Genomic DNA, 24,362 nt, shown 5'->3' with positions numbered 1-24,362 from the left:
ATTCAAAATCCGGTTACGGGCAGAGTGGAAAGACCACTGAATAGTGGTAGGTTGCACTGCTCGAATCTGAATACCAGCGAACAGGCTGTTTGCATAAATGTGTTCGTGGTTTACCTTACGTATAACCTAAATACGAACATAGTCAGGCAGACTACGAAATTCTTCCACAGTTTTCGTCCACTTAACTTCAGATAAACATCTTATGTTGTTGCCTTGTTAAATTAAGGAAACAAATATAACACTGCGGAAGCGATCTTTCAGATCTTTTCATCCTACTGAACGGCAGGGTATTATTCTGTTCCAGGAAATATTCTCGCCATTAACTAACACTTTGAAATTTTGCATCAGTGTCTACATATTTAATTGCATTATGCAAAATATTTTCACCATTCTTTCACATTTCGCTTTCCTTGCAAAAGTTGTTGGATTTTAATTTTAGTAATTTACATTCGTTCGTTTGTTTGCTTGAGGGGACTTTTTAAATTTGGAATTTGCTGTTAATAGCGACAACGCCCAACATCACGTTACTACTAAACAAAATCGTACTATTAGAAAAGGTTTAAAGAAACGGCCGTTTTGTGATAAAATCGTAAATAAATAAAATCGTAAATAAATAAAAACAATGCAGCATTTCTCATTGAAAGAAGCGAAACAAAGGAGGCACAGATCCATTCGAAAAACTGAGAATCTGGATTGTTTCAAAATTTTAAACAGCAGATTCTGTTGAATTAGCAGTCAAATTGAATAGCTATCCAAATCCATTAAAAACTTTAGTCTGACGTCCATATTAGATAGCCTATCGATGGCTCCGAAATTTTTATGGACAGAAACGCAATTAAATATCAAAAATTGTTCCTGGATCATTGATTCAGTTCTTAACTTACTTCCAAAACGTCATAGTTCGTTTTTCCGGATAAAATTTCAGCAAGTCAGTACTTAATTTCTAAAATTAGAAATACCAGATCCCTATAGATGACCATCAGGAAAGAAGAACAAAAATAAATTAATAAGAAAACTAATAAAATAGTAAAGAAATTTTTCTTAAAATTATTAATAATTAAAATAATTAACTAGTTATAATTAAAATAATAATAGTTAACATAATAATTAACTAGCAAATAGTTAAAACAATTAATTATTTAAAATAAAATTTAATAAATGTTAAAAAGATAAATAGTAATTTAATAAATTATTAAATTAACGGTAAGTAGTTAAACAGTAAAATACTGGACTTCGTCTTATTTGGGGCTCCGACTAGAATTATAATTTCAGCCAAAAAGTAAGAAATGGCTCAGCCTGGCTTCGGCTGACTTTAAGTAATAAATGTACAATATAGTGTGTTTGAAGCATTGATAGAAACAGAGACGATTTCTTTTTCAGCACATCAATGAAAAAAAAAAAGTTAACACTGTTAAAGCGTCACTACTGAAAATACAGAAAATGCTAGAATCAGAGTATGGGAGAAATTTTAGTGAAGGATAGTATACACACAAAATCAGGAAAATCCAACACTTTCTAATCACAACCCCTGCCAATATACACTGCTCGACATTGAAAATGCAACACCAAGAAGGAGTGGTCAGAAATTTATGCAAATTTTAGAGTAGACGCATGTCACTGAGTTATGCGAATGATGTGAAATGCGCAGCTCTCCGACGCAGGTGAAGTAAGATATAAGGGAAGGAACGTACAGAATGGGCAATATTCGAGTCGTTATTTCTGCCGGATGAATTATCGACGAAAGTTGATTTTTGTCCCGGAGGATACGTGTAATAGGGGAGAATGCTATGCCGCCGTCAACGAAGCCATTTCCAGCAGATAGACAATTTTACGAGGGGTATGGTGATCGGACTGAGAAGGGCGGTTGGTCCTTACGTCAAATCGCAGCTGATACCCACATGGATGCGAACACGGTGCATCGGCTATGGCGAACGTGGTTGGAACAAGGAAAAGTGAGAAGAAGGAGGAGTGCAGGTGCAGCCAGAGTGACATCAGCACGCGTGGATCGACGCATCCGCCGACAAGCTGTGGCGGTCCCGCAAGTCACGTGTCCACGATTCTGCAGCATGTGCAAGATACCCTGGATGTACCCGTGTCTACCAGAACCATTTCCCGTCGATTGGTTAAACGTGGCCTGCACCCACGGCGTCCGGTATGAAGACTGCCATTGACCCCACAGCATAGACGCCAATGTTTAGAATGGTACCGGACTGGAGCGATGTTGATGACAGAATGGCGAAACGTCGTGTTCTCAGATGAGTCACGCTTCTGTTTATCCAGTGACAGTCGCTGCATACGTGTGTGGCGTCGACGTGGAGACAGATATAATCCGCAGTAACTGTGGAACGCCCCACCGCGCGACAACCTGGCATAATGGTTTGGGGCTCTATTGTCTACGATTCCAGGTTACCTCTAATTCGTATCCAACGATACTTGGATAATATGCTGCGGCCGGTGGCAGTCCCCAACCTTCAGGGGCTGCCTAATGCAATTTTTCAGCAGGATAACGCCCGACCACACAGTGCTCGCATCTGCCAACATGCTCTGCAAGGTATGCAGATGCTTTCCTGGCCACCATACTCTCCTGACCTGTCACCAATCGAACATGTCTGGGATGTGATTGGACGCCGTTTGCAGACTCGGCCCCTGCCTCGTTCAGAAGACGAACTGAGGCAAATGGTTGAAAGGGAATGGGAGCCATTCCTCAGGACACCATCCGCACTATTATTGACTCAATTTCTTCTGTGTTATTTTGGGCAGGAAGACAGTATGGTTGAAAAGAAAAAATTACCCGCTAATCACAAATTCATTGCACTTTCCGGAGAATTAGCCTTTCATTCATTGCACTTTCCGGAGACCTAACATACGGTCGAGGTTTTTCTTTGCTTATAAGTCTCAAACTCTTCCAATGGTTTGTTTCCAAGGGAAAGAAATGTATATATTCAAGAGTTAGAATAGATTTTTTAATCTAATTTTATTATTAAAATAAAATTTTCCCGATGAAAGAATTTTCTGCCGAAATTGTGGCTTAGTTGTATAAAAGAAACACCACAGCCCTCTTATTTAGGGCACCAGTGCGCTCCGACTAGAATTACGATTTATCTCAAAAATTAAGAAGTACCGAAACCGGATTCCGGCGCAATTTAAGCTCTATAGCAAGTGGGAAAGTTCTATTAACTTTATATTTTATCCGAGCGCTGAAATAATTTCTTGTTTCCTGTACTGAATGTTTGTAGCATTAAATCAAGCCCCGAAAGAGGAGAACCCCCTTAGATTGTAGATTTTTGTACTAATTCTATTGATTTTGAGGGTGACTCACATATTACTAGAATAATCAATAGGATAAGTCTTTGTTCTTCAGAAGTATATTCAGGAGCACTACTGCAGGTTTCACTTTTCTTAGATAATCGTTTCTTTGTAAAAGCGTACAGAAATTATTAATGTTATTTGACTCATTCTATGTATCAGCGAGAAAGAATACGTAATCTGCACCCTTTGCGTCAGTGCAAATAGCTCTATCAGCTGAGGATAAAGCATTCAGGAAGTTTTAGATTGCAGTAGTATGTGATAGGTAATACAGAAGATAAGCTGTTTTTTCGAAGAAGAAATGTGCAGCAATGACACTAAAATTATGCCATAAATTTGAAATATTTTAACGCAGCGCGGAATGCTTTCTGTTTTATTAATCGGCCTAAGTAGTTTAGGCTGCGTGGTAGGGACAGCTGCTTTTGCTTACTTTGCATTTTTCGCTGGGAATATTAATGCTGCTGCGTGGGGTATGATTTCTGGTAAGTATATATTTATTACATTATATTAATTTATATGAATGTTTCAAAGCTAAAATAACCAAACGAAGCACAATAATTGGTTTCTGTCATGCATTTTTTTTTTTTTTTTTTTTTTAGCCCAAAGGGGCTTTGTCCCTAAAGGACTATAGTTTTCGTTTTGCCATTTTTCGTTGAATCACTATAAATGTCTGGTTCACTTTTCAAGCTGTTGCCACCAAATGTTAGAGTCCTGCATTATGTTTGAAGAAATTGAATAATGAAAAATCTGCATAAATGTATGTATATTTCTCGCATTGTGATAAAATAACGGTACATAGAGCCATCGAATTTTGAATGACGTAATCCTCCTATGAAGATGGGCATGTGGAAGATCAAATTTGAAATTTGGAATTTGTTTTTATGATCGATTTTTTTTGTAAGACTTTCCTATGATGCAAAGCAATTAGCCGTCGTCTTTACTTATCAACTGCACAATCAGTTACTGTTTGCAGAGAAAATTGCCAAATTTTAATATTTCTGCATCAGATGCGATTGTGTTAAAAACACACGCTAAGAAATTGTTTAAAATTTTATATCGTGTTAATACTTGTATTAATCGTCCTTTTTAGAAGACATTCATTAAATTTAAGTATTAATCGGTATTACCAATTGAAATAAATAAACTAAAATGCTCTTTTGTATAATATGCAAAGATCGAGCAAATAAAGTTTTATTTTTATTTTTTTATTTATTTTTTCATTCGACTAATCTTTGAATATTAAGCAAATGTGAAAATAATTGCTGAACATAACAAAAATAATTTCGAGAAACACTTTTTACTTCAACCTTTCATTTGAGATAAAAAATATTTCCCAAAAATATTTCAACTTTTTATTATACACAGTACTGTTTTCCTCCTTTGAAAATACCTTTTCGTGTAGTTATTATGAAGAAAAATTGCTTTATTTACTGAGTTATTAGTGATAAGCTTTGCAGGATCAGAAAATATTGTCAGTTCAGAAAATACTTTGAGTACTGTAAATTTTTTGGTGTTTCAAATCACAATTAAGAAAGTACTTCGTATTATCAATATCAAGAAAATATTTGTGTTTAATTTTATGATTCATGCACTAATTTTTATTAGAAGAACTGAGTATTAGATTTCACATTGCTTAATTTGGCCAAAAAGTCATTTAAACCAAAGAAGATACACATGCATTTACTTCAAAGGTTTTTCAAAACTGATTTTTTTCAGAAATTCTTTTCTCGTTTCCGTCATTTAAAGCATGGAAATTGATGCAATATTAATTAGTTCCAAAAATATCCACCAATATTGTTATTATGCTTGCTGTACTGATTTGCTGCACTGTAAAAATATTTTTTTCAATGTTTCATTTACTATTGAAAGACTTCTGAACGAAATAGAGAGATACAGCCATCGAAAAAGAGGACGAGTGTATAAGCTGTGGTCACATAATGTAGGTATATCTGTGTTCCCCAAGCTAAGAAACGTTACAAGGATGAGGAGGCATAAAGATGGAGAACACATATGAAGATCAGCCTTTTAACTTCAAAAAGCGCTGCGGACATGCTTACGCAAGGATAAATTTTGTTTGCCAAATTAATCAAATTTATCTTGATGAAACTATTGGAGAAATGAAATCAAGATGAAAGTGAACCCGTCCACCAAATTGATAAAATTTATTTTCTCAAAAGAAACGCTTTACAGTTCTGTAACTATGGAAGTTCTGAACTTTAGTCGAATTAACGAAGAAAACGTTACAGCTCTGAAACACTCAATGCTTATTGGGAAAATAAGCAATCTCGAGACCGCTGAATAAGAGTATTATCATTATTATGCAAGTCAGGCAACGCTCGGTAAGATAAAATCCTTGGCAAAGGTCTCCTGGTACAAAGATGGCGACATCTTCATAAAGATAAGGTTTCAACTTGAAAAGACAAACTTCATATAGATTTTGGAATTCTTATGTCAGTGCACACTTATGCACGTATAGAACAGCTTTAGTATTGGTCGTTTTGGCGATTTTTTATTTGGCGACAAACTTCGGTCGCCAAGGTAGACCCGGTTTTGAAGATCGGAAAAAATGGCGGATTGTCAACAAATCCCGATCTAGACTAAATAACAATCCTAAAAAATAAGCTCTTAATCAGAATAAACAGTCTTTCTCTAATATTCAATATTTCTAGTACTGCTATGATAAATTCTTGAAACACTACTGTAAATGAATTTATGACAATTATTATGTTATGAGTAATGAAATTTACAAAATGTTAATATTTTTAATTACAAAATATAATGTATTAAACATTAATATTTTAAGTAGTTAGTTCATATTTATATTTTATTATATTAGTACTTAGCTAATATTTTAAATTTACAAAAGGTTAGTTTTTATGTTTATGAATAATGAAATTTACAAAAGGTTAATAAATGCATTTCAAACTAGTATATGTTACTTTAGTTTCTTAGATTCTGTTATTAAAAGAAAATAAAAAAATATTTCAAAGTGAAGGAAATCAAATTCAATTATAATGGGCAAGTTTTGTACCAGTGTTAGAAATATTTTTTATGATTAAATATTGTAAATGGTAAAAATATTAAGAAGTGTGTATTTTTTAATCCCTCAATTTATTACAAGTAATTTATGATTATAATTTAAAAGCTAAAATTAAATTATCATAATGAGAAAATTTTGTACCAATGGTAATAATACAACAATCATCGTAAATGATGATTTCTGTGAAAAATTCGAACAGTCATTGGAATCCACTAGTGGTGGAGTGATAGCCAGGCTGGCTATCACTCCACCACTAGTGGTAGTTCAGGCTGGCTATATGGGAGTTTTAGTAGTTTTCTGTAGATGTAATGTGAATCTGAGCCAGTTTCTCTTAAAAAGTACTTTATGAAGGCATCCTTCTTCTGCTAGCCAGCATATGTATTTATTTTCTATTCATGATTCTCTCTTATTTTCTTATTTCTTAATTCTAAATCTTACTTCTGAAGAGAAGAAGTGTTGCATTTATAGGTCGAAAAATATGGTCAATATGTTTGCAAAATCCTGTCAGTTTTGGAAAGCATTTAAATAAACTAAATAATTTGCATGTGATGCAAACAAAAATGCATTACACTATTTCATGTACTGAATAATTAATCAGGGAACAAAGTACTATATTGTAACGTTCCTTTATTTTGTAACCAGAATTATTTTATGCTTGGGATCTTTACTGTCAATTTCCTCCATCCGTTTTCTCACCAGAATCCAAATGAAGTTTTTATTTTGTAAAACAAACCGTGTTTTGAGGCCACATTAATAGGTTGCTAGATAAGAAAAGATTTGTAGTCTTCAGCCTTGCATTGTAATTGCTGATAGTTGAATTCCATGCCAGTTAAATTTCTAACCAACTTTGCATTAAATTGATTTGTGCAGCCTTTGGGCTACAAATTTATTTGAATTTAAATTTTACATTTGAACTTAATCGTTACAGTCAAAAGTCGTTAATTCAGACACCCATACTCCGGAATGATCTATAATCCGGACCTCAAAGCTAAAAACTTTCTGCGCATGCGCCGCGTTGACACATGCGCATAGGCGTTTACGCATGCGCGTAAGACCTTTACGACTGCGCATATGCGTGTGCGCAAGTGCAGAATACGTTTTCGCGTGCGCGTTTAATGTATAACGGACGGTATAAGCTAAAATTATCTAATTATCTATTTCAGTTAATGTTGATGATTGCGTTGTTCCTTAATCTTCGAACTAGATCCGGCTTATTACTTTTTTCAGACTGTAAGAGCAATATTATAAAAGTAAACTTGAACTTTCGATTATGTCAAATAGAATTTCCGATGCTGCAGCTCCCAAAGGATCTACAAAACGAAAGTATGTTTCGATGTCCATCAAACAAAAAGTGGAATTGCTGCAAAAAATGGATAAAGACATGAAGAAGGTGACAGAGAGGTTAGTGAAAACGAAAAAATTTCGATTGACAAGCTAGTCGGTATTCTCGGCACAGCAATTATGGGACTTGAACAGCGGAACTTTGTAACTGAACAAGAAATTATGTCTGTTTATAGAATTAAAGAGAAATTATTATCACATAAAACGAAGCGACTTAAACAACTTACATTGAAAGAAATGTTTAATAAAGTAAACAAATAAATATTAAGCTTTTTTTTGTAAATTTTGATACCCATTAGATCATAATTGTTCTTTATTTGATAAATTACGGTTACGAGATTTAAACTGATGATCTATAATCCGGAAAAATCGATAATCCGGAATCGCCGAAGTCCCGACGAGTCCGGATTAACGACTTTTGACTGTATAAGTTATCTTGTCACAAGTGGTTGACTGAGTCGTAAGCACAAAGTGTGCCTTCTGTTCTGTACATCTAAACTTTATAATAGAATAAAAGTATATCTTAACTTAATAAGAATATATCTAAACTTTATGATAATAACATTTAAAGACATTGAAATCAGTGTCTAAGTGCTTGCCATGTAGTCAAATTTTTATATATAAATTGTACTCTTATTTTTATTATAGAGTTTTTATTACAAAAAATTCAGATTTCTGTTAGATAAAATGTTTAAGTAATGTAGAAAATTTGCATAAAATTTAAAATAAAAAGTCAACTGTTATGTCAACAATAATTAATAAAGGTAATAATACTCAATGAAGGTTATTCATATACAGCTGTTAGGTTGTAAGATTTACAAAATTTTAGAACTCTAAATTGTAAGCAATATATTACATAATCTAAGCAACATTATATTTTTTATAGTCAGACAAATTATGAAAATGTTATAAAAGCAATAATGAAACCTGATTTTGGTCCTGATTTGAACCTATGAATTCATGCAATTACACATCCCTATAGTTCTAATATGAGGTAAATAAGTATTTTTAGACCATGGTAATTTTGATCTCCTTAGCAAAGGAAACACCAAGAGTTTACCTCATGCTACTGAAAATGTGTTTTTTTCCCCCTTGGGGGGTTGGAGTTTATAATAATATGCAGAGTTGACATATAAAAAAGTGTCAAGACTCATGTGATGTAATATTAAAAGCACCAGTTTTAACTATCAAAAATTTGGCTTTTTAAAAAATATTTTAAATGTTGTGCTTTCCTAACACAAAAGTAACTTTAAGAAAAACACACAATTTATCCCTCCTGCCATCAAAGCTCTGATACCTATCAAATTCGTTAAAGTTACGTGGACAGAAATGGCGGCATGTTTGAAGCTCAGTATTTAGGGTTACCAAGGTTATCATAATTTTTCATTTATCGCTCCAAAATGTCGCCAAACAAATTTCTCGCCGAAAAGGACTAATACTAAAGCTGTGCCCACGTATGATTTTCATTTAACTTGTAAATAAAAGTAGCAAACAAGGAATATGCTTGCATAAGGGTTGCTTTCTAATCCTCAACCAGGAGGACCATTCTGAAAGGCAAGCGCTTGGTACCGAAAGTTACTGTAGGATATGCTAGTGTATAGTAAAATAATCCAGTATTAAAACATCAGCGAAGTGTATTGGTTGCCATCACCACGTGTACAGAAAATTTTTAATAGGAAACGAGCTCATCTATATTATCTGATACTCATACAGGATTTAATTGATGGTGGCTCTGAAACATACATTGAATTTTATAGTTTTGATTTAAACATCTTAAATAAAATATATTCTTTTTTTTTTTTTTTTTTTTTTTTGTATGAAATCGTTTTGGACGATTAAAGAACATGCTTTGAAGGTACAGAATCATCAGTAAAAGAAATGCTAATTATTGTATTATTTTAAGAATTCACTCGCCAAATAATTCAGCAAATATAAATTTTCTTGGCCATTAAGTAAGTAATGCGATAAATAAAGGCCATTTGTTCTTGGAGCTAAATTTTATGAGGATGCACTGACTGGAGACAAATACCATGATTTTTGAGACGGTTTAGTACCTGAATTTTCTGATGGTGTTTTTCGGACAAAATTTACTCATATATGGTATACTTACGTGATAGCTATACTTTGTGAACAAAATATATTTGTGATTTTCTTGGAAATACACTTTTGTGGTAATGAGATATCATGGAATGGCTTCCTGGTTCTTCATATTTAACACTCGTAGATTTCTTCCTTTGGTCTAGAAGTTGGTTTATACGATGCACAGCCAGCAAGTACACAAAATGAAAAAAATCTCATCTATGGGAACTGTGGAGACGTAATCATTTCCAGTGTTAGTCGTATCAACAAATCTTCAAAGTTCAAGAAACCTTCTTTTTCGTCTTTACCATTCAAGTTTTTTTTGCATTTGCAAGTAGTGTAGGCATTATGAAAATGAGATATTTCTTAATATCGTATACTCTTGATTACACCCAGCTAATGCCGGAAAGAAGTAGGTCACGGATAATGGAAAAAACACGGATGATCCAACTGTCAATTCTCATGCATATTGTATGTGTTTATTCCTTAAAAAAATAAAAAAAAACTTTGTTTTTAAGAACGTTTAAATATTTGTCGAACTTCACTTTATATTATTCGAAATGCTACTTTATCATTGCATTTAAATCCCCTTTGGTCGAAGATGTCAGATAGAGCTTCAATAGAAGTCATTGCTCTCTCGGGATTATATAATTGTCAGTATCTACACTGGTTATCATAAATTAAGGAAAAATCACAAAAATCACGATTACTGAAAAAGTTACATGTAGAATTTAATGAAACTTACTCACAATGTACAACACATAGTAAGGTATCAAATAACATAAAAAGAAATTACCAGACAAATATGGTAGTATAGAAATTAGCACATGTATAAAATGAACAAATCGAAGGTGTCAGTTTGCTATAGGAAAAGTACCTTCAATATGTAATATGATCGCCTCTAGAAGCAATACAGCACATACAGCGATGTGTGATGCTTTCAATTATGCGGTCTATCAGTTCCATAGGAAGAAAGAGCCATTGCTCTTGCAAAGCAGTTGCAAGTGCAACAGGGTTCCGAGGGCGGATTGAGAGCAGCTAGACGTCTCCCTAACGCATCCCAAACGTGCTCGATAGGATTCAAGTCCGGGGATCGAGCTGGCGACTCCATGCGCATAATTGTTTCGTGTTGAAGATAATCATCTACGATGCGAGCCCTGCGTGGTCTTGCGTTGTCGTCCTGTAACAGGAAAGCATCACCTATTGCCCCGGCATATGGGCGCACATAAACATCAAGGATGTCATCTCTATAAATCTGAGCATTCACGGTTCACCTTGGAAAGACATGGAGGTCAGTGCGCCCACCCAAAGAGATGCCACCCCAAACACAGACACTGCCCCTTCAGTATGCATCTCTTTCACGGATGTTTGATGGATGATAACGGGTTCTAGGTTCTCTCCATATCAAATAACGCCTACTATCGCTTTTTAGACTAAACGTGGACTCATCCGTAAAGAGAACCGCCCTCTACTGATCAGGCGTCTAGTGGACATGTTGTCGCTCCCAGTGAAAACGGTCCCTCCTACGGCGTGACGAGAGCGGCACACAAATGGCTGGTCGCCTCACATACAGACCACCTTCGTGAAGCCTTCTACGCACAATTGGCATTGACACGAACCTTCTGGTGGCTGCAGCAAGGGAGGATCTAAGAAGAGTCGGAGTAGCGGTTCTATTCCTGCGTGCACATAATGTCAAATATCGGTCATCGGCGCTCGTCATAGCAGTTGGCCGTCTTTGGCTGAACCTCCTAGATGCCGAATCTGTGGTTTGAAATTGCCTCCAAAGTCTATGAACCACAGAAGGACTCACATTTATCCATCTGGCCACTTCTGTTTGACTTTGTCCTGCCTGTATTCTCCCAAATGTTCTCCATCGCAGTTCTGAAGGCAAATGATGCCTATAGGTCATTGTTACGAGTTGGCTATCTCAGATATCTGATGTCACTGTCAGAGTGAAATATGTGGGCTTGCTCTGAAACATGGACTTTTATGCTCCTCTCAGATGACTTATTCCGAAAGCAGCGCCACTAATTTGCATATCGCAGTTTTACTCAGCCACTCTTAACTTGGCAACATATTCAAATTTTACACTGTTTGGCTCATTTTTGAGGGAGTTATCGCTATTTTTGTGTTTTTCCTTAATTTATGATAACCAGTGTACTTCGCTTCTAATTTCATGATCACTCTCTGCCTGTTCTGTGACATTCGAAACGCTCAGTACTTGCAGAGTGTTCTTTATTCGTTATTTAGTTTCAAATTTTAAATCAATTTTTAAAAAACTAAGAAGAAAATATGCGCAAATATACGTCAGAAGAAAAAACTGAATGATCAACTAAAACAGTGCCTTCGACTATGCATATGTAGAACAAAACCTTCAAAATAATCTTTGAAACTAAACCTAAAGACCCAGTTCAGCGGTGTTCATAGCATGCTCAGCTTTGCGTGTGTTGGTTTTTGTATTCTCTCGCACACGTGTACGTACGTGGGCACCGTCAAGTACGGGTAATCCACAAACCAGATAATCCGCATCCGGATAATCGAGAATACACTCTAATAGATTTCTGGAAAATTTCTGACTTTTCCATTTTCCGATAACGAATAAGATGCTTGTATCGTTATTACTTCTACTGACATTATACATTTTATTATCCTCTGTAGACGTGCTATGAGACAGTATCGCATATTTTGATATCAAATTGAAAACTTTCTAAAATTTTGCAATTTAAAAATTCTCCTTTTGCTGCTCTGCGTTTGGTATACAAGTTATAGCATTTTCATTTTGTCATTAGGAAAGTAGCAAAGTTTTTGAACTGATATCTCATGAACTTACTTTCATCGTTAGAACACTTCAGTCGAAAATTATAAAGATGCATAAGAATCTGCGGAAAACATGTATCCTACTCTCTGACTTGGAAACCCGTTTTCTGGCGTGAAACGTGAAATATGTTAACTAATATGAAAACGTATTTCTAACAGGAAAATGTTTGTGGGCTTGACAAAATCCTGCCAGAATGGAAGAACGATATCCGAATATATCCTTTGAGCTGAAGCTCCATTTCCGTCCGCAGCTTCATGTATATCAGCGATCATATCAGCGTGCTCCACGTTCGAGTAGTGACGCACACCGCTCGAAAATCGCGTGGGGGATCATGATTTAAGCCAGAAGAACGCTTTCTTTAACTGCTCAGGGCTGTGTATTATCTCAACGCTTCTTTTCCCAAAACATATTCCATTGCTAAACCTGCTTATTTCGGTCCCTTCTACCTGCCTTTACATTTTTATTAGATATTTCTGAATCACTTTGTATATGTATATATATTTTCTAATAAATTTGTCTTTTATACATAAATTCTTTACACACTTTAATCTTAATTATTGCATTGAACAGATAAGATTTGCATATTACTGCATAATTATTTAAGATATTACATCAACTATCAGATTAATTCAATGATGTACACATTTTGAGAGCTTAGCTTATGAATATTTCTTCATACTAAGAAATTAGCCTGGGCATTTACAAATAGGGATTTATAATACTTTCTCACTGGTTTTAATAAATATAAGATTATTTTCCTAAGATTTTGGCAAATTTTAAAGAATTATGCTTCATAAACGGTAGTTGATTTAGTAACACGCCATTAAGAAGCACTTAATAAAGAGTGAACTTAAGGAAAGTACTATATGATATCGAAAATCACACATTTTTTCTTTCTTTGTACACACACGGGCCAATGAATTAGAAACCCAAGATCAATATTTTACTGGAGCACTTTTTATACGGATAACTGTTCTGATTCGTTTGAGCATCGAGTCTATATGCTTCTGGAGTGCATTTACGTCCAGAGAATACCATACATCGGCTATGCAACCTTTTAGATCTTGTAAATTAGATGGAAGAGGAGAGTGCTGTCGAATGCGTCTTTGCACCATATCCCACGCGTTTTCTATGGGGTTAAGGTCCGGGCTATGCGGTGGCCAGGGAAAATGTTGGAAGTCAGACTGGTGTTCAGCGAAACAATTTTGAACACTTCTGGTACGCTCCATAGTTGCATTGTAGAGACATTAGGTATTTTTGGAAGCAAGCAAGATTAAAAATTAGCAAACGCCTTTGCCGGGAATCGAAACACGGACCTCTGGAATACCGGCCCAGCGTGCAGAACCACTACACCACGAAGGCACACTAGGAAGGCGGGAGAAACCCCTTATATAAACCCCCTTATAAAGGGCGACTGGGGTTTTTTTTTAGGGGACACAATCGTCAAATCCTGGGTGAGAAGAATCATCATCCAACACCCTTTTAGTTCGGGCGCCTCTGTAGACACATCAGGTATTTTTATGAAGCAAGAGAGATGAAAAATTAGCAAACTGGAATCGAACCACAGATCTCTGGAATACCAGACCAGCGTGCAGAACCACTACACCACGAAGGCACGCTAGGAAGTGCGGGAGAAATACCTTATAGCATTATCGTCCATGAAGTATTCGCAGCCATCAGGGTAGAAATGCAACATTGCAGGTGCACTTGGTCTGCAAGTATATCTAGGTATCTCATGGCCGTTTGTTTACCCTCAAAGAACTCCAGGGAACCACTTCCATGCTAGCAGAACATGCCGCATATCATGATACTCCCACCAGACCCTTGTACAGTGCGAGTAACGCAAGATGGCTTCATGGCTTCATGAGATTCTCGCCAAATTCGACGTCTTCCATCAGTGGGAAATAAGGTGTAATGTGATTCATCGGACCACATTATCCATTTCCAAGCCTCAGATGTCCAGTATCTTTTTTCCCGACACCACTGCAAACTAATTCTTGCGTGTCTGGCAGAAAGGAGTGGTTTCTCTCACAGGCACTCAACTATGCATTCTTATCCTCTTAAATTCTTTGCGCATGGTTCGAACTGAAATGTGTTGGAAAGAACCTTGGTTGACGATCTGTGTCAGTTTGAAGCACAGTAGAGTTCCAGTTCTGCCGTACAATGTGCCAGAGCCGACGCTCATCATTCTCTTGAAAACCTGTGCTCGAACCGCAGTTATGCTTTCTACACTGACTACCAATAAGTATTTGGACACCTATGCAAATGACGATATCAGCGGTCCTAAGGTATTTCACGGACTCCGCCGGTATATATCGTGTAGGAAACAGCATCGGCTTTAGTCGCATGCAAGATGCCTCCCAGTTCGGAGCTCTCTGATTTCGAGAAAGGTATAATTATAGAGTATCACATATCTAGCGATTGAAGTACCCAAAATCGACAGTGGCCTATGTGTTTAAGAAGTGGAAGGTGAGCGGTGATTGTCGGAATGTGCCCCGAGTCGGCAGACCAGCGAAACTGGGAGATAGAGACCGACGAGTGCTGTCCAGAGAAATTCGGAAGAACCGCACCCAACAGATGGCCCTCATCCACGAGGAGTTTCAACAGGCATCCGGGAGTATTGTTTCAATGAATACCATCAGTAAGGAAACACATCTGCTTGGTTTTCATGGTCGTGCTGCTGCCCATAAGCCTTTGATCACAAAGTCCAACCACGCTGCTCGGTTAATGTGGTGCAAAGCACATCGAAATTGGACCGTAGTCAGTGGAAACGGATTCTTTGGAGTGACGAATCAAGGTTCACCCTTTACCGTTTGGATGACAGGGTCTGGGTCTGGCGTCAACCTGGAGAACGTCTCCTGCCAGAATGCATTGTGCCAACAGTCATGTTCGGCGGAGGTGGAATTATGGTCTGGGGGTGTTTCTCCTGGTGTGGGCTGGGACCCTTGGTCCCCATTCATGGTAAGCTCCACTCCGATGCCTACTGCACTATTTTGGATGACAATGTGCTTCCTACGTTGTGGCAGTTTTACGGGTTGGACCCCTGTTTCTTTCAGGACGACAATGCCAGTTGTCATGTTTCGCCGTTAACCAAGGCTTGGTATGGTGCCAATGGAGTTCATCGAATGGACTGGCCTGCCCAGAGTCCAGACCTGAACCCTATCGAGAACCTCTGGGACGAGTTGCATCGCCGAATTCAGGGGTGCACTACCCGTGCAAAATCGGTGAAGGAACTTCTATGTTTTCTCCAAGCCGAGTGGAAGAAATACCACTAGCTGTCATACAAAGACTTGTGGAAAGTATGCCCCGGAGGGTCCACGCTGTAATTACCTCTCGTGGAGGCTCTACCAACTATTGATTTTGAATAAAGTTAGTTTTTCTTTTCTATCGCAGGTGTCCAAATACTTATTGGTAGTCAGTGTAGAGGACTGTGGGTTTTGATTGCAACTAAAAACCTTTGATATAGCTACTTTTGAGAATCAAGTGAAATTTATTGTCTTCGAAATCGAGGCTTCTGCTAAACGGGCACCAACAATAAGTTCTTTTTCAAATGGTGAAAGATCTGTCGTTTTTTCCCATTTTACTTCATTCATCGTGAAAAGCACTCTTACACCTTACTTATACTAGCATTCTAACCACGTGCAACCCTCGTCATAAAAAAGTTGCATACTTTATCCTTAGCACGCATTCAGATGAAAATGCCAAAGGTTTCTAATTCATTGGCCAGTGTGTGTAATTGCTTCATGTTACTTGCATTCTGATTTTAAAACGAATCAAATTCAATTTCAGCTGTTTTCGCAGCCGCAACTTTACATGTTCACATGCTGAAATTGAAACGAACCCTAGAAGAATGGTATGGTCCAGAAGAACTAAGGGATATAATAGTTCTAGGGCAGGGAGCTTGCCTTGTTTCATTAGCTGCAGTAGTTACATATATTTTTCTTGCAGTCGATGCTAAAGAGGGTAATTGATTTTTTTATAATTTTTATTGGTTTTTATGCAGAAGCTATTGTTATGAATTCAAAAATTTCTTATTGATGTGACTGAACTTTTTAATGTACACGTTAGTGCCAATAAATTTCATTGTAGAGTAAATTTACTGAGGTGTGTTTTATTATATGTGTATGAAATGAAAAAGTCTTCCATTGTTAAATACCAACTTTAGTGTGTAGTAATAGGTTAGTACAAAATAAATGTTTTGATTTTGATAAAATAATCTTCAAAGATTCAACAGATTCTTGCAGTAAAAGGGAATGATGAGTAGTAAGGAATTTATCTAGGCTTGGTATGCAGCAGCATATTCTGCAGCATTTACTGTAAGCATGGCATTTGAAACATTTGAAATAATATTAAAATGCAGTGCGAGTTGCAGTATGATAAATAGGGTATAATTTCGCAAGGAATTTTTCAGTAAAATTTACAGCTCTAAAAATTTTAATATTTCAACCTATTGTGCATAAGAAGATGGAAGGGACAAAAATTAAAATTTTATTTATTTCTTGATGAGCTTCATTTGTTTAAATCAGGGATAAAACTAAAATTAAAAATAAATTAAGTTAATGCATACTTATTGATTGTTACATATGTTTTAAGACATGCTGGTAATTCATACTGAATTGAAAAGCATTTAATTTTAATTATTAAAGGCACATCTTTTGGACATAATATACACAAGCTCCTATCTGAAACTAGGTGACACTAGTACTAATTTAGAGCCAGAATTAAGGATACTTCAATTCATTTTCTGTTTCAGTTTACCAAAAAATTCGCAATACTGAATCTGGCGATTGCGCTGCCTTTTGCAATTCCCATACTTATTTAGAAGTAAGAAACTGCTTATTACGCAGGCCAGACGAAAAAACGCATTATTGTCACGGAAAATATGAAATCATTCTTCCCAAAAATAACCATAGAATAGTATTTTCCTTTAAAGTACAGATTTAATTGGGAATCAATTATTCTGTGTAATATAGTCTACCCACTCTCTATGCTGAGATGCAACAAAGATTTATAACAGCAGTATGATGCTTTGTGCTTCGAACAATATATTAGGATTTGAACTATCTCCACTTGTTCGTATACGCTACATATGTTTGTTCGTATATTTATATATATTTTGTATATATGGTTCTTCACTGGGTGTCAAAGAGAATGCTATTTTATAATTTCAGGGTGTTTTACACAGCTGATTAAACAAACCAACCACCATCATCGCGCCCATAAGGCGGCTGTTTCTTTCTTCTTGGGTTCTTATTACTAAAATATTTCGGGGGCTCACTAAGCTAATTTACTTCAGTCTGCAATTTATAATTCACTAGTAAACAACACCTGTAACATGTAGCTCCCAACTAAAATCACAGTGTATCACAATTACCTTCTAAGTTGAGCCGAATAAAAACTGTGGTCACTTCGCGTAGTAATTTTCATAATTTGTGACGATATTTTAAATTGTTAGTCAGGCTTGAAAGAACTAATCTGACAGTACATGTTTATACACGCATGGCGTAGTACAGGGAGCGGCTAACGGGCTTCCCATCATGTGGGTCTTGAGTAGATCTTGGTGGTTCACTTAGCACCACATTCACAAAGCAGTACTGGTTAGTGGGTACCCGGTCCAGGCTGGCGATGGTCGTCATGGGGGTCATCTTGTAGGGACAAGTCTGGGTAAATAGGAGCAGGAGGGTTACATACCAAGTGAGAAGACGTACCTAGTCTTGGAACCGGTTAATTCCAAAAGGTGTATATGTTCATCCATGTATTTCAAGTGCTAACACTGACGTATTGAAAATCTCATTTATGCTAATCTGGCGGCAGAAAAGTGATAGTAGCATTCACATGAGTAAGAACTGAATTTACAGGAAACTTTAAAACTTTAAAAAAAGAAAAGAAAAAAAATAAAAAGAAAGGGAAACAAAACTTCAGAACTGTAAGGCAGCCTACATGCATGAGTGTTAACTGAAGGCTGTGAAATTAACGATTACTGCCATTAATAAATAATTAGTTTCTATTATCAGTATCTACCGGTAATAAATCTATTGAAATTCACCGATAAATTTATCATATCTGTATTTACCGGTATAAAAATTTATATTATTACTAGTATATTAATACTAGTATTTAGCGATAATTCCTCACTGTTAATTCCTTTTTATCGATAAATACCGATAATAAAAGAATATTTTTGAAGAAAAACCACTGTAATAAAAATAAGATAAAATTTTCCTTTAATACAGTTTTTAGAGAAACAATAGCTAAATGACAAATAGGCACTGGGAATACGGTCCTTAGAAAATTGATAAAAAATTATTATTATTATTTGGCAGCTTAGAGCTATTTAAATTTAATATCAGATAAAAAAGTAAAAATTGCCCATTTTATGTCATTTTCAACTCTTTACATTTGGTTAAATTTCATATAAGTAAACAAACTATATTTTACAAAATTCAGAAGTCAAACAACAAAAATCTGCGTTATATTTTCAAAATTTTCACAGGACTGTGAAAATATAACGCTGATTTTTGTTGTTTGACTTCTGAATTAGTATTTATTCGGCGTGTTATTGTGTCTTAAACTGTATTTTATTTAGTTTTGAATTTTTTTGCTCAATAAACTATATCTGAAGAATTTTGGGACATTAATTTACGTCTGAAAATTATTTAATGTTACTTCGTCTAATCTGGACTAAATTTCGATAAAAAATAAACTTGCAATAGAAAGTGCTTTAGGTGAAGAAAAGCAATTTTTCATCAAAGTATTATAAACAAGTCCACTTATGTTCTTAATATGAAATGCTTTTATATAGTTTCGCACCTCTTTTGGAATAAACTGCAACTTGGGTATTAATTTTGCTCGAACGCGAAGAGAAATGTGGGAAGAAGCCCACCAGCGGCCGAGCCGTAAAGTCGCTGAACGTTGGAAGATTGGCTTGAGTTTAACTCTTAGGTGAACGGACTGGCTGCATGGTCGTTTTCCTGTTTTTCCCCATGTACTATAACGGGGATACGAGCCAGTTTCCCTTAGAAAGTCCTCCATGAAGGCACCCTTATTCTTAGACAGATAGCTCTGGAATGCTTTGCTATAGTCAAACGAACCACACTAAAAAACTACTTCAGGAAGATGTTCTTCAATTAAGCACATTCATTGAAATTTCTCTTATGAGCTAGTGACAATATCTTTGTCATTACAGCCTTGATGAAGGCGTTTCAATTTTCTGTTGTTGAATTTCATTTGTTTTGTGCGTCTCTCAATTATTTCTCTAATTAAATGATTAAAGTAGTCTTGTTATTATAATAAATAAGATATATTCTTTATTTTTAAAGATTTTTTCTCAGTTATGAAAAACTAGTAGCAAGTCTGAATAATTAGGTTGCCTTTTTTATTCCTTTCACTTTTTTTACTTTTAATATCTAATTTATCTTATCATTTTGCTCTAACAGTTCTTCTAGCATAAGTTGTAACGTAAAACCTGCTGTAAATAAATTAACATAATCGGAATCAATTATTTTCACTGCAGATTTTACAACTTGTAATGCAGATATTTCATGCAGTAAATTTACGTCCTAGTATCGATTTTCAAGCCAGTTGAGCCCTTTCTTAGAAATTATCTCAAAAAGAAGGCTCAAATACCCAGTAAATTGATCCAGCTCGGTTTTGAATTAATTGCTAATGACTTTTCCATTTCAGAATTCTTTGATAGTTACTTTTTGAATATTTGTTTTTAGTTGCGGATTTTCTGGGTATTTTAATAAGTGATTCATCATATTGATTAGCTGACACGTTTTTGTAATAATGTTACAATAGCTTTAACCAGTAATAAAAATTTAATTTTTTATATGACGATAACGAAGAAAAAGATAACGGAATCCTTTATTTTAACTACAACAATCGCATGTGACAAGCTCCCGTCTGAGTTGATACATATCCATTTTATTTCGCAAGATTCCTACTTATTAACTTTTAAAATAATGCTAATATTTAAATCTGTAAAAAGAACTGAATTTCTAGCGAGGTTTTTTAACATTAAGTTCTGCTAAAAAACTGTGTTTGGAAATGGTGGGATAATTTAAATGGGTCCTAGCAAAATATATATTTACATGAGAATATACATTTACATGAGATGAATCAGGAATTTTGCTAAAAGATATACAGTGGGTAAAAAAAGTATTTGCACACCTACATTTTTGTTTGCAATTCATAAAAAGAAGCATTAAGAAATAAAAAAATTGGTATTGCCAAATCAGAATAAGTTTAATCATCCAAAACAAAGAGAAAAATTACAATAATATAAATAACAATGCTTTTTTGTAACAAAATTAAAATATCTCGTATCAAAAAAGTATTTGCACGCCTGCATGAATACAAAAGAAATAAAATATATAAGCAAATTTAAAATAACTAATATTTAGTATGCATGCCTTTAGCATCTATTACTGCTTGTAATTTTGCTGGCATTGATTTAATTAAATTTTCTGTAACAGTAGGCTCAGTATTCGGTCACCCTTCAATAAGGGCTTGTTTAAGGGCAGATTTGCTTGAAATCTTCCTTTTTCTTATTTTTAAATCCAAAGAATTCCACAGATTTTCCAAAGGATTTAAGTCTGGTGATTGTGGTGGAGCGGCAAGTTTTCTGGGTACATTATAAAGCAACCATATACGAGTTATACCGGCAGTGTGCTTGGGATCATTGTCTTGCTGAAAATAGTACGAATTACTGATACCCAATTTTATTGCACTTTGTGGCAAGTTATCTCGCAACACATCAATATAGGTTCGAGCTGTCATATTCCCATCAATGAAACACAAATTACCAATTCCTTTGCTAGCCATGCACCCCCAAATCATAACAGAACCTCCTCCATGCTTAACTGTAGGTAACACATTTTTGGTATGAAAAGCAGCACAAGGTTTTTTCCAAACTAATTTTCTGCCATCTGATTTAAAGATATTGAACTCACTCTCGTCGGAGAATATGACATTTTTCCAGAAATCGATTGGCTTATTGATATATTCCTTAGCGAATTCAAGTCTCTTCAGTCTGTTTCGTTCAGTTAGGAGAGGTTTTTTCCTTGGTGATCTCCCATAAATGTGTGCATCGTGCAGGACATTTCGAACACTTTGGGCACAGATTTGAACTCCAGATGTTGAAGCGACATCATTGGCTAAAGTAATTGCACTAACAAATGGATTTTTTTATGCTTCTCTTATGATTTTTCGCTTCATTCGCAGTGAAAGTTTCTTTGGGCGTCCAGAGCGCAAGTTATTTGATGTAGATCCTCTTTCTTTATAACATACCAAATAGTAGAGAAGCAAACATTTACTTTTTTACCTATTTCTTGATAACTTAGGCAATTTTCACGTAGAGAAAAAAAAAACTTTCTCGCAATGAAATCGACAATTCAGATTTCTTAGGTGCCATTACAATTTGAATCGGCAATCAACTGATAACGTTTCGACAACACCTCCTTTTATAGTCGTCTTACATATATTATTTACTGCGGGATGACTGTCAAATAATAGCATGAAATGCAAATTTGCTAGAGTTGAGTTGAGTGTGCAAATACTTTTTTGACATAAGCTATTTTAATATTGTTGCAAAAAAGTTTTTTATTAATATTATTGTATTTTTTGTAATTAATTTAAATGAATAGGCTTATTCTATTTTTTAAATGCCAATTTTTGTATTTATTGATGCATTTTCTTATAAATTGTGAACAAAAATGTATGTGTGCAAATACTTTTTGTACCCACTGTACATACCCAAACAAATTTGCGTAGTTTAAGGGCATCAGGATATTATGTATAGGGGCGAGCCAAAAAGATAGCTAATCATTCAATAGTGTCGTAATGATATAATGGTGTTCTTGAAGTAAAAAAAAAGGACCATTGGACAGTCAAATCGTCAAACTGAAGAACAACACACAAAAGAAGAACAATACAAAGTAGACTCACCTTTAGTGCCTGAAAGTGCTTGTCGTTTCTAACGCTGCCATAGTCTCACCAGTACCCGAATGGTTCAAACCACTGAATACTGGTATTTCGACCTAGGTTCGAACCCATGCAGATGAGTTGGCTGCATGATTGGTTTTTATCATTTTCCCCATTTGTAACATGAATAAAAGTCGGTCTTCCTTATAAAGTCTTCTATGAAGGCATCTCTTCTCTCAGGCAAATAACCATTCTGCTTTGCTAAATTTCAATAACGAACGCTGCCATAATATTTACTTCATCGGCCTTATTGCAGGAGGTTTTCTTTTCTGAAATCTTTCGAAAGTATTCCTGTTTTCATTTCTACGTGAAAGGACAGAGAACGACTGTTTTACAGCGGAAGTCAATTGCCTTACAGTGGATGTCTTTCAATGTAAAGCAGTCTGCAATTTGACGCAGTTAACGGCTGCGCTACAACTATAACTTGCTAGTGCATGTTCACCGCTATCTTGGCTAATGTTCGGTATGTAACTGGAATTTAAAATGGAAAGTTTTTTTTAAAGAGAATGTTTTCAGTTTAATATTCCATTTACCATTTCCATTTCTCTCTAAGCCCTACAGTGAGTAAAAAATTATTACTTCAAACATGTAACCATACTTCTGGTTCAACAACTACATATATAGTTCAGGTATAACTTCAATGAAAACTTTAAACTCGTTAAAAATATAAATTTTCTTAAAGTTTCAAATCGCTAAATTTACGAAAAAAATAGTCTTTTTTATTTAAAGAGTCATTTTTACTTTAACAAATCTTCTTTTTTTCCAAACGGTTTTCGTGTGATACACATTTTAAGGTTTCCATAATAGTGTATCATAACAGATAAACGGCAGTTCAATACACTAATTTAATTTATTTCTTAATAATTTTAGCTATTAGTATGAAATTAATTTTTTGAACTTACTTTAAATCAATATTTGGTATTGCATGAATGTCTTGTGTGATACTTGAAATAAATTCAAAGATTTCTTTTTTCCGATTTTTCAGGTTTTACTTTTCAGGGTACCACATTCTACCCAGTTGTAGTATTTTCAGTCCTTTCAGTAATTTGGTCTTTGCTGTTGTTTATCTCAACGAGATCGTTTCGAAGAAGAATGGTATTGTATCCGGCGCTTCTGAATGAGAATTGGGACTCCTAAATATGCACATGGTTACTATCAAGCACATACTACCAAAGTTTCATATTATATTACAGAAGATCTGTTAAAAGCATATCTGTTCTTTTATTTGATTTTATTAATTATGTAAAGCTAAGATATATCAAACAAATAAACTAAATATAATATTTAGAACCATCAAACAATAATAGATAAAAAAAAACACTTAAACTTCTAACACTACTTTTTTAATACTCCGCTGTGCATTAACATTTGTATATATTAATCAGAACTGAGAAGCATGATTGCTGAACATGTATGTGTGTTTGACAAAGTATATGTTTATAAAACAAAACGCTTGTAAAAATATGCAAAATGTAAACAACTGGTATTACTGATAAATTCATATTTATGTATATTCTTATCATGTCATCGTATTTTATTAACAGGTTATTGTTTTAGTTTGTTTATAAATGAAAAGTATTATGTACGAATTTTTTTAAAAATATTTATATTAAAGTATATTTTTAAGCGAACTTCTAGTTTTTTTTTATTTCATTTAAACAGCAGAATATTACTGCCCAATTCCTTGTTTTTATATGTAAATTTGAAGGGTACTGCTTATATAGAAGTTTAAATGTTCTTCAGACCTTACTAGACCGACAAGCGGGTAGTTATTGCTCCAGCTTGAATTCAGAT

General features: G+C 35.0%; 1 protein-coding gene across 1 annotated transcript; it reads left to right on the top strand.

Annotated features, from left to right (window-relative positions):
• The first annotated feature begins 3,555 nt into the window (after nt 1-3,555).
• On the top strand, nt 3,556-24,199 carry LOC118199169 (uncharacterized). The gene is made up of 3 exons (XM_035371005.2): nt 3,556-3,788; nt 16,374-16,547; nt 23,554-24,199. Exons 1-3 carry the CDS (start codon nt 3,668-3,670, stop codon nt 23,703-23,705), a joined length of 447 nt encoding a protein of 148 aa, XP_035226896.1. The 5' UTR covers nt 3,556-3,667; the 3' UTR covers nt 23,706-24,199.
• The last annotated feature ends 163 nt before the right edge of the window (nt 24,200-24,362 follow it).

This window comes from Stegodyphus dumicola, chromosome X2 (assembly GCF_044657685.1).
Source record: "Stegodyphus dumicola isolate Sdum_Otavi_A_Nest chromosome X2, ASM4465768v1".
Taxonomy (NCBI): domain Eukaryota; kingdom Metazoa; phylum Arthropoda; class Arachnida; order Araneae; family Eresidae; genus Stegodyphus; species Stegodyphus dumicola.
This window is presented reverse-complemented; position numbering and strand designations above follow the sequence as displayed.

Excerpts from the sequence above, each read along its gene's own strand:
- LOC118199169 (XM_035371005.2), top strand. The coding sequence starts at position 3,668 with ATGCTTTCTGTTTTATTAATCGGCCTAAGTAGTTTAGGCTGCGTGGTA. Across the intron at positions 3,789-16,373 it reads TGCGTGGGGTATGATTTCTG|CTGTTTTCGCAGCCGCAACT; the intron begins GTAAGTATATAT and ends ATTCAATTTCAG. Across the intron at positions 16,548-23,553 it reads TGCAGTCGATGCTAAAGAGG|GTTTTACTTTTCAGGGTACC; the intron begins GTAATTGATTTT and ends CCGATTTTTCAG.